General features: G+C 38.3%; 1 protein-coding gene across 5 annotated transcripts in view; it reads left to right on the top strand.

The window, feature by feature from the left end:
- WDR7 (WD repeat domain 7) overlaps positions 1–18,264 on the top strand; it is a 351,933-nt gene that overhangs the window by 243,165 nt on the left and 90,504 nt on the right. For all 5 annotated transcript variants that reach the window (XM_049111821.1, XM_049111824.1, XM_025422170.3 and 2 more), the window contains 4 exons: positions 273–459; positions 11,754–11,871; positions 14,287–14,436; positions 15,016–15,098. In XM_049111821.1, the coding sequence (XP_048967778.1) occupies positions 273–459; positions 11,754–11,871; positions 14,287–14,436; positions 15,016–15,098 (538 nt within the window). The remainder of the gene's footprint in view (positions 1–272; positions 460–11,753; positions 11,872–14,286; positions 14,437–15,015; positions 15,099–18,264) is intronic.

Below are 18,264 nucleotides of genomic sequence, written 5' to 3'. Positions count from 1 at the left end.
ATTTTGAAATTATATATACTTATTTATACATAATTCTTATGAAATTAAAGCATTTTAGAATATGGTATAAAATATTGTAACCTAACTTATCTTCTTTAAAGTATGTGGCTGAGCGAACTGTAAACTTGAGATCTTTTATAGTCTTACTGCTCAAAAACCCCTTTTAGTTAAAGAGAAAAAATCAAAAGTGATTTATACTTTGAAAATGTCTTCGAAAAAAATCACAAAAGTAAAATTACTTTATTGCTTTGCTTCTTATTTTGTAATTTTAGGTAAGGCACTGACATTTCTTCTGCTGCAGCCCCCCAGCCCCAAACTTCCTCCACACAGTACGATCCGAAGAACAGCCATTGATCTAATTGGACGTGGTTTCACGGTCTGGGAGCCTTACATGGATGTGTCTGCTGTCCTCATGGGGCTTCTTGAACTTTGTGCTGATGCCGAGAAACAGCTCGCCAAGTACGTGCTCAATTCCAGTTAATTTGTGGAGATTTTGTTTGTGTTCTGTCAGTTGGTATTTTATTTTTGTTTGAGGTCATTGATTGCCCTTGATAGATTATGTGTTTTTAGTAGATAATGAAACCCCACATATCTCAATATATGAAATTTTGGTTATAGATAAGGAAAGGGAAATCTATTTATGTAATTTGGGCACACTTAAGATTTAGCATTGAGCCAGTGAATGGCTGATCTGTGACATAGTTTCTAAATTGTGCTTATTGTGCCTTGACATATTATTATCTAATAATAGTGTAAACATATCACTTACAAGGAAAATTGTGTATATACCTGCTCAAACATTTACTCATAGAATACATGACAGATAGTTTGGGGAATTATTCCTTCACACTCATAGTAATTTTTAAATTAAATTTATTGAGGTTTCACTTGCACACAGCCAAGGACCAGCTGTAGGAGGTTGCAGAGATCCAGAGAAGGAGTGATGAGAGTAGAGGGAAAGGCAGATGAGCTGAGGGAGCTGCTGAAATGAAGTAAGTGGGAAGCCCTTGGTAGCCAAGTGGCCAAGAATGATGGGAAGGCAGTTGGGGGTGTGATGATAGAGGTTCATGTTGACTTGAGAACTCAGCTTCCTAATTCTTGGAGGAAGGTTTTTGTTTATTTTAATTTTGCGATTTTATTTTTAAAATTTTTTTAATTTTTATTTATTTATGATAGAGAGAGAGAGAGAGGCAGAGACATAGGCAGAGGGAGAAGCAGGCTCCATGCACTGGGAGCCCGACATGGGATTCGATCCCGGGTCTCCAGGATCGCGCCCTGGGCCAAAGGCAGGCGCTAAACCACTGCGCCACCCAGGGATCCCAGCGATTTTATTTTTTAAAAGATTTTATTTATTTTAGAGAAAGAGAGAATAGGGGGAGAAACAGAGAAAGAGAGACAAGCAGACTCTGTGGTGAGCATAGAGCCGGAGGCTGGGGCTCAATGCAGTGCTCAGTCCCCCTACTGTGAGATCATGACCTGAACCAAAAATCAAGAGTCAGACACCTAGCCAACTGAGTCACTCAGGCGCCCCTGTTTTTGTTTTTTCATGACTCAGGTGCCCCTGTTTTTGTTTTTTCAGTATCGCCATCCTAGTGTTAGGAATCTTTGAACTGGCCCATGGTGCCTCTCTAAATGTAAATGTTATCACCTCTGATTTTCTCATTGAATGGCATTTCATCTTATCTTTGTTGACCTTGGAAAAAACTAGAATTCTCTGCTCTTTTCTTTTCTTTTCTTTTTTTTTTTTTTTTTTGTCCTTTTCTTCATGGTTGTCTTTCTTATATCCCATAGTTCTCTTATGATCCATCATGGCTCTAGGCTCAGGGAGTAGAGATCAAAGAAGTTATTAAAAGGCTAGACTGGGATGCTGTGGCTTTGTCTACAGATTGGACATTCTCAGCCCAAAGTCCCAAGATGGATTGGTAGAAGGTGGTATTTATTTCCAATTTAGGCAGCTGCCCGCCCCCTACCTCCTATCATACTGCCACATTTCCTAAACATTTACTCTGTGTCTTCCTAGCTGTTTGCTTTTCAGCAAGTCATTTCACCTCTTACCTCAGTTCCATCTACAAGTTGGGGCTAATTAAATACCTACCTCATAAAGTTGATATTAAATGTGTTTCTGTTTGCAAAGCACTTGGAAGAATACTTAGCACATACTAAAAGATTAAATGGGAATTCCCTGTATGGTGGTAGTAAAAGTGGTGATGCCATTGTCCTTGTTTCAGAGTCAGCAGATCAAGAGCTGCCTGGTTCTAGAATGAATAGTTTGACATAATGGCAGCCAGGATAGTTTTTGGATGCAGAAGGCCTGAAGGTTCTTGATTGACTTTAAGAATTCGGAGGAAACTGAGCCTGTGAGTTTGAAGCAATAGTAAGAGGCAACTGGCCTTTGTGCAAAGCCCAGAACATATTTTCAACCCTCTGCCTTCTTCTGCAACTGCCTGTATACCTTCCAATTTTGTTTTGACCTAATTTTATAGTCTATTTTCAAAGCTGATCTAAACACCATTTCAATAGTATGCAGTCTTGTTTTGTTGCCTAGGAGAAGTGATAGGCTTTATTTTAGACATAGTATTTAATATTTTGTTTTATTTTGTTTTTAAATCAGTTTACATGAAGCTTATATCAGCAAACATAAAGATATACTGTGCTTTATCTACATGTAGTATGTCCATAGACACTTTAGTTCTTCAGTAGATAATTTAAATCCTGCTATTACATCCTTTTCTGTCATGAAGATTAGTATAACTCTATACACAGCTCTAAATAAATGAATGTATCAGCATGTAGCCTTGAGGAGTCCAATGTAATTTTCATCATGATAAATTGCATAATAAGCAAGAAAATGTTTGCTTATTAATCTATAACAAGATGTAGATTGAAAATGGCCTGTTACATCCGTGACACCATTGGTACAGGCTGTAGAAGGACTGAGACAGGGTGAAACAGAGCAGGGATGTGTGCCTCCTACCCACATGATGGTGCCTACTGTGCCTCCCCTTTGTGCCTGATTTACTCTGTATGTGATGACAGTGCTCAGCCACCTTGCCTCTAACTGCTGCGTTAGGCTCGCTTTATGAAGAAGCTTTTATGTTAGGCTTGTGCTTTTTAAAATTTCAGTTCATGTTAACTGGAAAAGAAAAAACAGGAGCACCTGAGTGGCTCAGTTGAGTAAGCATCTGCCCTCAGCTCAAGTCATGATCCCAAGGTCCTGGGATCGAGTTCTGAGTCAGGCTCCCTGCTGGGTGGGGAGTCTGCTTCTTGCTCTCTCTCTGCCCCTCCTCTCCCCATGCACTCGCTCACTCACTCACTCTTTTGTGTTCTCTCTCTCAAATAAATAAATCCAGTCTTAAAAAAATAAAAAAAGGGAAGGAAAAGAAAAAACGTACAGAGTCCTTCCCTCTTTAATACTGTTCTTGTGAGTTTATGAAAAAGGGGATTGAAGGGGGAGCTAACTCAGACTGCTACCTAGTTCTGTAAGACACATATGATAGCAGAGTTTCTTTCTTCCTCTCTCTCCCATGTATTGACAACCTCTGTCAGAGATTATTCCTGAGAGGTCTCCTGAGAAACTATAGATGGCTTAATTGATAGGGCATTTTTCCAGAATTAAAATGCCTTTATTTTAGAAATAGGACTGAGAATTTTACATCTTTGAAATCAAAATAATGCCAGTTTTCTAATGTGTTTAGCTATTTTACCAGATTTTAAACTATGTTTATTAACTAAGCAAGCTTTTATTCAGTAGTTAATATATGGAAGGTACAATATTGGGTATTATATTTAGTTACAAAGTTGCATCAGACAAAGATTCTGTCTCCAAGGTACTTGCAATCTGAAGGAAGGATAAGATCTGATGATGCAAAAAGAGAAGGAGAGTAAAAGGTAGGGACACTCAGAAGATGGGGAGGTGAGTCACAGCTGGGTGCTCAGAAAGGATGCCAGGAAGAGTTTTATTTGCATCTCCCATTTGAATAATTTTGAGGAAAGGCAAAAGGACAGAGGTGGAAATGTATGAGCATGCCCCACAGATGCCGAAGAGCTCTTTAAAACATATGGCAAATGACTGTAAACATGGTTTTTAACCAATTTTATTTTATTCATTCCTTGCAGAACTTAAACTGTGGGGAGTGCCCATCTAAAAGTTGAACATAAGTTCTTTCCCAGTTATCTCAGGGGAATAGAATCAGGGTTAAAGAGAGGATTTTCTCTTTTATCTTATAAAATGATTATAAAATGATAATAGAAGTTTATAAAATGAATCTGAAAGAGGTTCTGTCTCTTGTCCACAGAAATACTGGTCATTGGAAAAGGTGAGCTTCAGACCTAGGTCTCACTGACCCCAAGAGCTCTGCTCCTACCCCTGTGGCATCTTGCACCCACACAGCTACAGATCAAGAGAATATTAAGCATAAAACAGCCTATTCAAAGGATATAAAAGCTGCCAACTCAATTGTCAGTGTACTTTCAGATTTTAAAAGTATACTGAATGAAATCATTTCCATGACAAATTTTGTACCTTCTAGAAATTAATAGCCTATTTAAATATCATTAAGCTCCTTGAGTGCCTGGTTCATGTATTATGCATTTATTCATATTTATTCATAACACCTGTCACATGATTTGCATTTAATAAACATTTAATAATGTCAAAGAATTTTAGAGATGAGCATCTTCAACAGTATTCAATCCAGTGCTTTCAGTATGCTATCCAATAAAAACAAGGTTTAGAGAGATGATGCAACTTACCTGAGATCTCACCAGTACTAGAAAAGCTAAAACGATCACCCAGGTCTCCCGACTCCCATTTTGCTTCTCCCATACCTGTATTGTCATGCCACCCTTTATGTGACAAGTGATCCACAGGGAGACTCTCGGAGGAATTTTTTAAATTAATGATTATGGGCTGCTCATTTGTGATGGACTGTTTTTGTTTTTGTTTTTTGATGGACTGTTTAATAGAGAATGCAGACTGCTCTCATTGAAATCCTAGATAGAACCATTCCTAGCTAATTGTGAGAAAAAAAGAAACATGCAGTATTATGAATTTTATAGATCCTTCCTTTTTTTGGTCACCATGGTTATGTACATATGGATAAAATGTTAGAAACAATAGAAAATCCTACCCTGTAAAAGAACAGAAAAATCCTTGTGCTTTTTAAAGACTAACTCCCTTCTGTACATGTTGTGGTCTAATTCTGATTCTGTTTTCCTAGTTCATATTGCAGGGCCTTTGCTCTCAAAGAGAACAGCAGAGCTGTGCTGGCTACCATTGCTGAGGGGGGCAATCTCTCATCTCCTATGGCTATGATGGAAGAATATTAATGAATTACCAAAAGCCCACTGCTTTTCTGCAATATTCAGTTTACCAAACTTTTTTTTTTTTTTTTAAGATGTTATTTATTCTTGAGAGACAGAGAGAGAGAGAGAGGCAGAGACACAGGCAGAGGGAGAAGCAGGCTCCCTGCATTGAGCCCAATGGGGGACTTGATCCCGGGACTGTGGGGTCACGTACTGGGCTGAAGGCAGACGCTCAACCACTGAGCCACCCAAGCATCCCTTTACCAAACTTTAAAAGAGAAACATATAGTCAACTAGAAACCCCGTGCTTTGATTAACATACAGATAAACCCCATATGTTAGAAAGAAATGTTATTTTTGAACCATATACTTGGAGAAAAAGAATTGACATTTTAACTCAAATTTTAACCATACTTTTTAACTATAAGACAGGGGGTAGAGAATATATCATATAAACACTAAGGTATTTTTAGGATTTTATATTTAAACTATGTTTCCTATTCACCTTTATTTATTTAAATTTTTTTATTAATTTTTTTTTTTTAACAGAGTGTGTGGAGGGGGAGGGAGGAGCAGAGGGAGAGGAAGAGGGAGAAAGAGAATCTGAAGCAGTCTCCATGCCCAGTGCAGAGCCCAATGCAGGGCTCAGTCTCAGGACCCTGAGATCATGACCTGAGCCAAAACTAAGAGTCAGACGCTTAACTGCCTGAACCACCCAGGTGCCCCAGACATTTATTTTTAATAGGAAATGTATAATCTGAGGAAACCACTTAACTAAATTATGTTAGCATAGTTTTTACAACTCATAGTTGTAAATGTATACAACATATAGGAAATAGATATAAAAGCTGGGCACTTGTTGGGGGAATCACATTTGTGTTTAGGAGACTAATGCTACATTTGAGTTATCAAATTAAGGTTTAATATAACAGACAAGAATTGATGATTCCTTGATACATTAAAGACACTTGCTAGTAAGTGTCTGGAAGGGGTAAGATGGAATTCTCAGTTATGAAACAAAGTATGCATTTCCAAAATAATTCTGGTCCCTGTTTTCCATGAGGAATGTTTTCCGTGCCCTGTTACTGTGTATCTTCGTTGGTTTGGGTTACTGTAACAAAATAGCACAGACTAGGGGCTTCCACAACAGAATCTTACTTGTTAGAGTTCTAGAAGCTGGGAATTCCGGGAAGGAGGTGCTCACAAGGTGAGTTTCATTCTGAGGCCTCTTCTCTGGGCCTGTAGATGGCCGCTGTGCCGCTGCGTGCTCACGCAACTCCTTTGGGAGTGAGCCAGAGCACGTTTTCTGGTCTGTTATACGGCAGGGATCCCATCATGAGGGCCTCACCCACCTGGCTCCTCTGACCCTAAGTACCTCCCTGAGGTTCCATCTCCAAATACTGTCACAGCAAATTTTCAGGGGACACAAACATTTAGTTCGTAATACTGTTTGGCCATGATTTGTGGGTTATTCTATGAAAGATTAAGTGGTTCTTCCCCCTGAATATTCTCTTACAGTATTCCTGAATTTGACAGATGGGGAAGTCTGACAATTGTAGATGGTGACATTTAACTATAGTGGTCTGACGTGTGACTTCTAAAATGCTTTTACCACGATGGAGTAAGGGTTAGAGCAGATTAATGAGCAGTCACGTGAGGAATGAGCTCAGCCTGAGTGGACTGTTTCTCTATTCATGATTTTTATTTACAGTATCTGTCATCACTCGCGTTTCATGTGGGACGGGTATACTGAAATGCTGAGTAAAATAGAGAGTATGTCCTATCCTATTTTTTTAACTAAAGACCCATCTTAAAACCCTATATAACCAATGAATTGCATAACAGCCAAATAAGCAGGATGCGATGAAGATCCCAGAATAAGACAGACACCCCTTTAATTTCACACCTCTGATAGTAGAATCCTCCTTCATTCAGTTAGAATCCCACATTAAAATATATCACATACACAGCGCACCTTTGACTTTGAAGATAACTACGTGTAGAATTAGACTTTGCCTGTTGGGACGACTAGATCAATTACTTTGACTTCATTGCCTGGTCAGTTCAGTCAAATAACTGGCTTAAGCGATTTTTTTTTTTCCTCCTGGATTTTCCAGGTAACTTCATTTAGCGCATAACTCTCAAGCTACCACTACGTCCAAGGGGCTGCGCTGGGCACTTTGGGGGGATCACAGGATTAGAAGGCATAGTACCAGTCTGCATAGAGTTCATGATACAAAACTAATTCATAATGCTTGGCAGAAGCAGATCTAGTGCTAAGAGCCTAGGATAAACGGGTTTTGTTGTTGGTTTTGTTTCAATAGATTGTAATTGAATGCTCTAGCAATTGCAGAACAACTCTTGGCTTCCACAAGAACTGAACAGAGGGGTGAGGAGAGCATGCTAATGGGGGCAGTGGTAGTGGAGGAGCGTAAGCCGTGTACTCTAGTCAGAAGAGGAATGGAATTCTAGGGACCAGCTTTGAACTTAGCCTGGCCTCAGGAACAGAGGTGTGTTGCAAAGACGGAGTCATAAATTAGTGAAACTAGATTATGGACGGCCTAGAACCTCAAGCCAAGGTTTTAAGATTTTTCTTAGAAGCACTGGTCCCCACTGAGGTTTTTAAGCACTTTAACCATGAAGTAAAGTTAGTGCTTTTGGAAGATTACTCTGATGTGATGCATTAAATAGGCTACAGAGGGGAGTCTTCCCCTGTGCCTTGGCAAATCCTCTCTGTTCCCACACTCCCAGCCCCCCTGCCTGTGTACCATGGATGTGCTGAATGAACCTGTGCAGACGACTGACCTCAGAGCAATAGATGTGTCTGCATCCTGAAGTCCTGCACTGCAGCCATCAGACGCTGATCAAGAGAATCACTCAAATGTACCCTCTTGATGCCTCTTACGAATTGTTGGATGTTCCAACTTCCACTGAATTCATGAGCAATACTTTTACTGTCTTTGGTTACTTGCTGCAGCTTCTCTTCCAGACGCCAAACTTTTACCATTTTTCCTACCACAAGAAGTGTGCCTATTTCCCAAATTCACAAGATCGTTTGCTGAGATGGATTAAGGGTATTGTATGATGCCTTTAACTTGAAACCAGTGACCTGCTGCAAGTTGATCTCATTTTCTTTTCACTTTGTTTCTATTTATGAGAGTCATCTTGGGCACAACAAACATCTATTGTCTGTATAATACATATAGGTGAGACATAGGACTGAGGTTTTTACATTTGCCTGCTCATTTAATCATCTCGTCAGCCTTGGAAGTTGTTATTTTAATAGACCCATTTTACAGATGTTGTGCTTTACTCAGGCCAGGTTGGCCACAGGGCACAGCATAAGGATCGGGGGACAATAGCCATTTGTCATCCTTAGGTGAACACATACATGCAGAGTCATTCATTCTCATTCTTTCCTTCTCTTTCTCTCCCTCCACTCCCTTCTTGGCTTCCCATTAAACTTTTTACTCCTGAAGGAACAAAGAAGGTCTGGAAGAGAGGTGGGTGGTGCAGTTGGTAGGATTCTGTTTGTGTGAGTAGAACTCTGGTTTCCAACTGCAAGCCATCACAACAGCACACAGCAGGGAATGGACGGGACTTTTCTGGACTCCAGGAGATGCTCTAACACTTGGTCTGCAAAAGGGAGATCCCATCTCTTAGAAACTCGGGAGATAGTATAGCCACCCATAGGGAGTGTGGACAGGCAGCCAGAACCATGAAGCTCAGCAGGGTCAACATGTTGTCTTTCACCCTATTTCCCTTGTTACAACCTAGCCCTTTAGGGAAGCCACATTATTAACACATCGGTGTGGTTCAGCTACAGCCCTCAGTGCCATTCCCTAAACTTGGTCAAGCAGTATATTGCCTGCCCCATTCCCTTAAAATTGGTCATTTGAACCCACACAATAAGACTTCTTTCTTGGGACGCCTGGGTGGCTCCATGGTTAGGGCGTGAGCCAAAGGCAGTCTGGGGATCGTCCCAGCCTGGGGATCAAGTCCCACATTGGGCTCCCTGTGAGGACCCTGCTTCTCCCTCTGCCTGTGTCTCTGCCTCTCTCTGTGTGTCTCTCATGAATAAATAAATAAAATCTTTAAAAGAAATACTTTAAAGACTTCTTTCTTGAGCCCAATTTGAATTTGATCTTTCTGACTTTTGAATCCCAGTTCTGCCACTTAGTATAGTTACTTTCCCTTACAATTTTATTTCCACACCAATTGATAACCGTGCAACTGTATCTTCAGTTATTCACAATTGACATTGGAAAGAACAGAGATGAAGTCCGCGTGTCACAATGGACCACTGGAAACCTCACCCAGGGATGCCATCTAGCTACTCACCCAAAGTCGCTGAGTTTAGTCATGTTACCATTTCATTAATCCAGTTAACCATAATGTGGGCGAGCCCCCTCCCCTTTATTTATACCACCATTCAGCTGTCCGAGAAGACATCATACCTTGGCACCTCGATGAACTCTGGACCCAGTTTTCTCCTTCATAAAAATGCTGGTACCATTGCCCTCTTTAGGGATGTTCTGGGCAGGTGCAGGAAGACATGAAACAGCACAGGAAAGCTCAATTTCAAACCTAGACCCTCAGTTCCACCTCCAGTTCTTTCTCTTCTCTGTCACACCTTCCACGCGTAGGTCAGGCTGCCCAGGAGGTAGACATTCCTGCTGGATGGCTGGCTGTTGGGCAGGGAGGTTGCCTGGGGATCTTTTCCAACTCCCAGCATTCTGTGATTTTATTGATCTTAGGAAATTTGATTTAGGTTTGCTCAGAATTTAGTTAACATACCATTTGAGTTTCAGCCTTTCAGTATTACCAACACCTTTTCATGCTGACGAAAGAAACATAGAATATCTTAAAAATGTAATTAGCTTTTGAATTTTTTAAAACTTAAACTATGATCTAAACTCTATAATAATTAAGCAATCTAGGTCAGCATGCTCATGCCTTTGTGGGATCTCAGTAGTAATGTTTAATCCTGAAAAGAACCTGGCTACCTACTCCGCCCTGCTATACCGCTGAAGGCCCCTTTTCCAGTCCCCTACTGGATCTCGAGCATCAAGATCTTCTGTGGAGGTGATGTGGGCACCGACGGCGTCCTTTCTGTTTCTTGTTCAGAATGTGTGTGTTTTGTCACCTAACATCTTCCTTTTTAGTGGTGAATATCAGAGGACCCCCCTCCATCCTCCTGAGTTCCTGCTTTGTATCTACTCTCAGTTATTATCAGTCAATGTAGCAGTCACTAAGAAATTATAGGCAGAATTTCCTAGAATCAACTCACCTTCTTTAAACAGTGATAAGAATGTCCATGTAATGCGTACTTACTTTCATCTAAAAGTTAAAATAATGATTCTTAGACGAATCTGTAAAAACATTTGTAAACATTTTGAGAATTTTTAGTAAACAATCCAGTTTACACGAGGTATACAGACTTACATAATTAGAGCAGTACAGATCTTCATATAATTTCATATGGATATTTAAGAATGAAGATTATGTGACTAGAGGGAGAAACTATAATGGATCACGTACTGAGTAGCAAAACGCTCCTTGTGTATAGTTGACGAGTAGATCACATTCCACATTTTAATGAAGAGTCTTACTAGTTTTCACAGGAGTCTATTATATAAAATATACAGGAAGCTTACAAACAGAATATCATTTTTATGTTTTAGGGGTGGGTAGCAAAAGAATATAACATCACTATCCTGATCAGGATGTTCTCACAGTTGGAAAGATTTATTTTGTCATGTACATACTCTTAAAAATAACCTGGACAATGCCCTGCCCATGATCTTTATAGAGAGAAAATAAGTGTCCATTAATAATTTTTGCATCAACACAAAATAACTATTGGCAGAACATTGTAGATTGGTTCTAAAAGTATTGAGCATGGGGTAAATTAACAGTACTGAGGATATTTTAAACTAAAAATAATATTAAAAACTAAAAATAATTTTGCAGTTTTGAGTTCTTTTGATAATTATATGGATGGAAGTGAATTTTGCTTCCTTTCAGGTACACGTCCTTAAATGAAGCCTTTTTCTGTGGCCTTATAAACAAATTATTACCTCTAATTTTTTTTTCTTTTTTGGCAAAAAATTTGAAAATACCCAGCACAGTCTTCTTTCTTGCCTGATTCTGAGCTTTGTGATATGCATTCAGTACTAGTTCTTGATAATTTGTTAACAAGGCGTTTTTAACACTTTGGACAGATGCACATACTGTTTTCAATCTTCACGGTTAATTATTCGATTTTGTATTTGATGCCAGAACACCCTGACTCCTAATCACTGCTCATTGTTGCAAGTCCATTATATTCTAACTGTTTGAGTGCTCCCATTGACCTTGAACTGACATTATAAGCTGTGTCTAATCTTTTCAGTCTATATTTCAAATGCTTCTTTTCTTTTTTCCTTTTTTTCCTGATCCCTGTTTAGCATCACAATGGGGCTGCCTCTTAGCCCTGCAGCTGACTCCGCCCGCTCCGCAAGGCATGCCCTCTCGCTCATCGCCACTGCCAGACCACCCGCCTTCATCACAACTATAGCCAAAGAGGTGAGCAGAGCCTCTCTGTGTGCTCCATCTTCTCATTTAAAGGAATTATTACGTACTGTGAGCTGAGGGTCCGTATCCACAAATAATCCTTCCAATTTGTTCTACAACAGTGCAAGTTAATAATTTAGTGCTAAAATGAATACATGCGTACCTGTATGCATGTACCCTGAATTCCACAGCAACGCATTCCTTACTTGTGCTTTTTGTATTCATTTCTGTTCTCAAAGTTAACTCTCTTGCAAATATTTGAAATCAATTTTTCAATCTGAAATATAACAGGCTTATTCAAATTAAAATATACTAAAGATATTCACATTTTATAAGTGTAAATATCTTCCCGTAATCAACACTGAACTTATTTAACATTGGCTCTTCAACTGTAAACAAAAATGTAAGTCATAAACTTGCTAATTGTTTTTCCTATTACATGTCACAGATAAAGACTTGAATGCCAATTGATTCCCACATTCTTAGTGTTCTAACTAATTGCCCACATCTAACTGAAAAACTAGTAAAGAACAATGAACCAATTATAGAATCTTTCCTGTAGGTCTTAGTAGTGGGAGAGAAAGCAAAGGATGATAAGCCCCTACATTTTTTCTTAAAGGTTTGTTCCATTTCAGCATAAATAATGTGCACACTTGGTGTCCATGGGGTATGAACTCTGTCCGAGTTGTTTTTCCTGTAGCTATGATGAATTTTTAAAATACTAAATGAATACCTCTGAGTCTACCCTGATGACCTGAAGCCTGCTGGGCCCGTGTCTACCTAGAGCCATTCTTAATAGGCATGCAGCAAGTATTTGTGACGTGAAAGTAGCTTTAGAAGGGAGGAAGGAAGGTCTTGTTAATAGCAGATTGTATGGGTTTATATGAGGTGGTGGGACTTTGAATTCATACCTAAAATAAATTTGTAGAGTAAAGGGGGTGTGTTCTGCTGTTAGTGCATAGTGTTACAGAAAGGTTGCATTGTGTTTAAAATATGCATGTGTATGTTATAGATCTATGATTTGTAGATATTAATATTTATATGAAGTATATATTTATAAATGAGCAGATTTATTAGCCTGGAATTTCTTACCAGTTTTTCTTATCAGTTGAGTATGCATAGACAGTAATATTGAATATATTGAATAAGTCTGGTCTCATATACAAGGTCCTAAAAGTACCAGGCATAAAACTGCCTCTTTAAAGAGTAAGCAAGTATCTGTGTTGATTATGTTTTTGAACTTAATTTTCACCTTCTACATCAGTTTTTTTTAAATTTATTCATGAGAGACACAGAGAGAAAGAGGCAGAGACATAGGTAGAGAGAGAAGCAGGCTCTAATATGAGTATTTTTAAATGAACTGTTAGAATAGCCATGCTTTTGATTTATTCTACTCCAACATTTGGCTAGTAAGGTATTTTAAAAATATTTTAGGGACGCCTGGGTGGCTTAGTGGTTGAGCGTCTGCCTTTGGCTCAGGGCATGATCCTGGAGTCCCGGGATCGAGTCTCACATACGGCTCCCAGTGAGGAACCTGCCTCTCCTTCTGTCTATGTGTCTGCCTCTCTCTCTCTGTGTCTCTCACGAATAAATAAATAAAATCTTTAAAAAATATTTTTTAATGTTAATGTTTTACTAATTGCCAGTTGATTTCCACATTCTTAGTGTTCTAATATTTCAATGTGATAGTTCACATTTATTATCTTGTAAAAATAAATTTTCCACTTAGAGTTTTAGATTTAGATCCTAAAGTATTTCTATTTCTCACTGTTTCTGTCCTCTTCTCCCCCCCTCCTCCCCTGTCATGCCCACTCCTCCATGGCTAGCCCAGCACCTACCAGTGTTCTTTCTCCTCTGAATGATTAAGACTTACAATTTGTACAGGGAAGAAAAATCACAGTGAACTTATATTTACAATGCTTATTATTTTTGGAGGCATGTTCATTTGAATTTCTCAACTTAATTATATGGCACCAAGAATGGTACCTGGGACACAGAAGTCTTATGTAAGCATCATTTACTGTTATTACTTGAGAGCAAGTCTCATGTCTCTCACTTGCTGGTGTCTTCTAACTGCTGTCTTGACTTCAGCATCAGATATGCCAAATCCACAAACCTTCAGTGTGTCTTTTGAAAAATGTCATGATAGTATTATATTAAAGTCTCCTATTATACCCAAGAACTTACAGGATTTTATTAGAGAATACTTAGTTTTTATTTTACTAAAAACTATATTTTAGGTTTTTTTTGTTTTTGTTTTTTGTTTTTTGCAATCAAGTGTTTCCTGACCCACCCCAAGAGATTTGTTTTTGTTGATTCTCTTTTTCTTCCCCAGTTGTATTAACAAGTGAAAAATAAACCACTGGCTAGAAATGCATAACTGAATCAAGTATCAGCCATGTCTATAGCATGGTTATGTCTTCACAGGTACACAGACATACGGCTCTTGCAGCAAATACCCAGTCACAACAGAACATGCACACGACAACTCTTGCACGAGCTAAAGGGGAAATTCTGAGAGTCATTGAGATTCTTATTGAAAAGATGCCCACAGATGTTGTGGATCTTCTTGTGGAGGTAAGATATCCTGCTTTAAATGTGACAGCACAGCCGATATTTAATGTCCATGTAGTAATATAAATCAGCATTTTTATTTCCAAGGAAATAAAAAGAGAGCCTTAATAGAATTATCTAAAGAAAGAGAGGGAGATAATTAAATGAATTAACTTTTGTACCATTTCTAGGGACCTTACTTAAATTTCATTAAAAGTCAAAATGATAACTGTGTACTTATCATTCATAGGGAAGTAGTCTGTATTGGAGTACTTTTTAAAGGGTATGTTCTTGCATTATAACTAAACAAAAACTTGTAGTGTGCGTGAATAAAAGGTACCTATATTGTACATAAATATGCATTGGCTTTGAAGTCAACAAGTTTTGTTTCTGTATGTTACTGCTCTTTTTTTATAATTTTCACAGATAAGAGAGAGAATATCTTATAGAGTAACTATATTGTAACTTCAATAAATATGCTATAGTTGTAAATATTGTGATCAAACCATCTAGAATTTTCATGCAGCTGAGGCCTTAAATAATTTGTAGTTTGGAAAATTAAGTATTTGAAATTAATTTTGGATTTACATCTTTTCTATAAAGGTAATGGACATCATTATGTACTGCCTTGAAGGATCTTTAGTTAAAAAGAAAGGTCTTCAAGAATGTTTCCCAGCCATCTGCAGGTAAAGAAGCCTTCAATAGCATGCAAAATAAATAATTTTTACTAACAATTTTGAAAAAATTTTTAGCAGGATGAGTTAGTAGTTTTGTTAGTTAGAAAACCGGTTATAAATTAATATCTGCTTACTTTCTGAAAACAATTTAGGCAGATCATAGTAAAAAGCACAGGTATAATAGAACTAGTATTTGAAACTGGGTACTGATGAAATTTTTTTCAAAACTTAAAAAAATGAGTAAGAGATAGCATCTGTTTAGTATGTGTGTGTTCATATATTCATCACTGAAATTAGCATTTACATTATAAAAGGAAGAGTTTAGGAAGCTTCTGACTTAGAAAGTATACTATTCAGTCAAAGGAACCTTTCCTACCACATTTTCACATTTTAAGTTTTATTTTTAATTTAAAAGCATTTTTCATATTGTCTTACTAAGTGTAGGTGTTTTCCCTATGAGAAGGCTGGCCAAGAGCAGTTAGAATTGACATAAATAATGTTGCATATGTTAAGCATAACCAATAATTTTAAACATGTATAGCATGTAATTGTTATGAAATGAAGGGTTTTTTTTTAAATGTCAAATGTAGTAGTGTTTATTTTCCCTTTAAAGTAGTTTATGGTTCTTAAAATGTGTATAGCTTGGGGAACATTTTGTTAGGAAATGTTTTACCTCCAAGTGGTCAGTGGAAATAGTGCTTAAATCTATTGAAAATCATTGTTTTTAAGAAAACAGAACAACCAGTTAGTCATAGCTACATAACAGTTTTCTTTTTAAGACAAATTCCGTGACCTCCTTACTTATGTTTTCTCAGTTCTACGCACATACAGTAGAAAAAAGCTTTATTTTAGACTATAAGCTTCCCGAGAGCAGTGATGGTATATGACGCATCGTTGTCTTCTGTATCTCCTGGCATTTCAGCAGGTGTTTGCTGAATTACTTGTACTCCATGAGTCTTCCAGTATCTTTTTCCATATTTACAGTAGGCTTCATATTGTAACCTCTTCGTTTTTGCTGCTGCTGAGTCATGCCACCCTGAATACCCAAAAGGAAAAGATTATGCTAAAATATACATGTGCACAGATGTATTTTCTTGTGGTACAGATTAGGTGTGTTAGAATCCAGTCATTTTTTTTTTTTTTAACATCATGCCACATTGTCTGGTTTGTGTTCTTTTTTGTTAAAACTTGTACATATAACATCTTTTTATGCAGTTAACTGATGAGAGTACATGTAGCTGCTGTATTCCTAGTCAGTCCTTCTCTAAGGAAATGCCTATGTGAAAATGGACATTGGGTTGTGACTTTATAGAGGCGATGATTATCACAGAGCTGAGTGTTAGCAAAGGATTCCTTACAGCACCAGTCTTGGCAATATAAACTAAGCTTCCTGGAAGTTAATGTGAGGAAATGGTCGAGTGTTTCAAGGGCCTGTCTTTGCCCTTGCTGGAAGCCTGCCTGCCACCCAGTGGCACCCTCAGTTCCTTAAGTTACCCTAGTCTGCTGGTGTACACTTTTGTTTGCTGTTGTTTCTTCGCCAGAGGCTAAGGATTCTGCTCGGATGCTAAGAGGCATGCTCACTACCAGATTTTTCTGATTTGACCGAAAGCGATTGTATTTTGTTTATTAATTTAATAACACCTATTGTACACCTACTGTGTGCATCAAGTACTAGCTAGGCCTTAGGGAACAATGATGGGGATAAGATGATTTCCTTGAGGAGCACACAGGGTCTGATAGGGTAGGTGATTATTAAGATAAATAATTCCAGGGTGCTATGTTCTATGCTGGAGGAGAATAACATACCAGAGACAAGGTTGGGCAATAAATGGCGGTGCTTAACTCTGGGTGGAGGAGGCTTAGAAAGCTTCATAAAGGAGAAGTAATAATAATAATAATAATAATAGTAATAATAGATTCTTAGAAAGTTTCACAGAAGAGAAGGCAGACTAATAATAATCTCCTTTTATTAAAAGAAGAACATTTTTTTTTAATTTTTATTTATTTATGATAGTCACACAGAGAGAGAGAGAGGGAGGCAGAAACATAGGCAGAGGGAGAAGCAGGCTCCATGCACGGGGAGCCCGACGTGGGATTCGATCCCGGGTCTCCAGGATCGCGCCCTGGGCCAAAGGCAGGCGCCAAACCGCTGTGCCACCCAGGGATCCCAAAGAGGAACATGTTTTAATAAAAGTGACCGCTAATCAGAGTGAAGGATCTGTCCCCCACAAGGTTTTGGGTTGGTGGTGGTGGATTCTAGAAGAGCCTCACAGAAGAGTTGATGGAGCAAGATTTGCAGAATGAACCGGTGTGTAACATCTGAAATTACAGAAAGAACCAGATCAGCAAATGTCTAGAGACACAAAAGTATATGGTGAGCTTGGCAAATTCCTGTGGTAGTGGCTAGAATGTAGGCTGAGGATGGGAATCTGATACAGTGTCAGAGGGATAGGGCTTTGAATTCCATACAAAGGATTTTGGCCATTATTCTGTAAACAATGGAGAATCAGCAGTGTTTAAGCAAAAGCATGTAATTCTTTGGCCAGGACATAGTTGGTAAGACCTAATCTAATGAAACTTCAGATTTATAACAGTTCACTATGAGATTAGGTTAGATGTTATACAACTGTGAGAATATAAGTCACAGAGGCCCATTTATGTAAGAATTAGTCCATAAGCATAGAAGGGTGATTAGCACTATAAGGTTGTTGCTTATGCTAAATGTTAGTTGGAACAGGCAGTAAGTTATGGAGAATGTCAGAGAACATTAAACTTAGATGGGGCCTCAGAAGTTTTACTGGTCGATGCCATGCTACCTATTAGCTGATTTGTACTAGGCTGATAAATGAACAACAACAAGGATACCAACATATCAACAGAAGCTAAAATTATTTTATTGAATATCTGCCATGTCTGTGCCATTGTCCTGGGTGCCTTACAGCACTTGTGAGCTCTCTACTTATAAATGCCTTTCACTAGATATCAAACTCTAGTCAAAGTCAGGACGTACGTATCTGCGGTCTGGTCATGTGGCATTTGTTTTTACAATCTTTATATAATATTGTAGTCTTGTTGTTAATTTTTCTTTTTTTTTTTACCCTATTTTTTTATTTCTTTTATTTTTATTTATTCCCTTATACTATTTTAAAGATGCTGTGGGTTTTAACTTAGGCGA

This window comes from Canis lupus, chromosome 1 (assembly GCF_003254725.2).
Source record: "Canis lupus dingo isolate Sandy chromosome 1, ASM325472v2, whole genome shotgun sequence".
NCBI classification, from domain to species: domain Eukaryota; kingdom Metazoa; phylum Chordata; class Mammalia; order Carnivora; family Canidae; genus Canis; species Canis lupus.
Note: the sequence above shows the minus strand (reverse complement) of the source record. Positions and strands in the feature narration are given on the sequence as shown.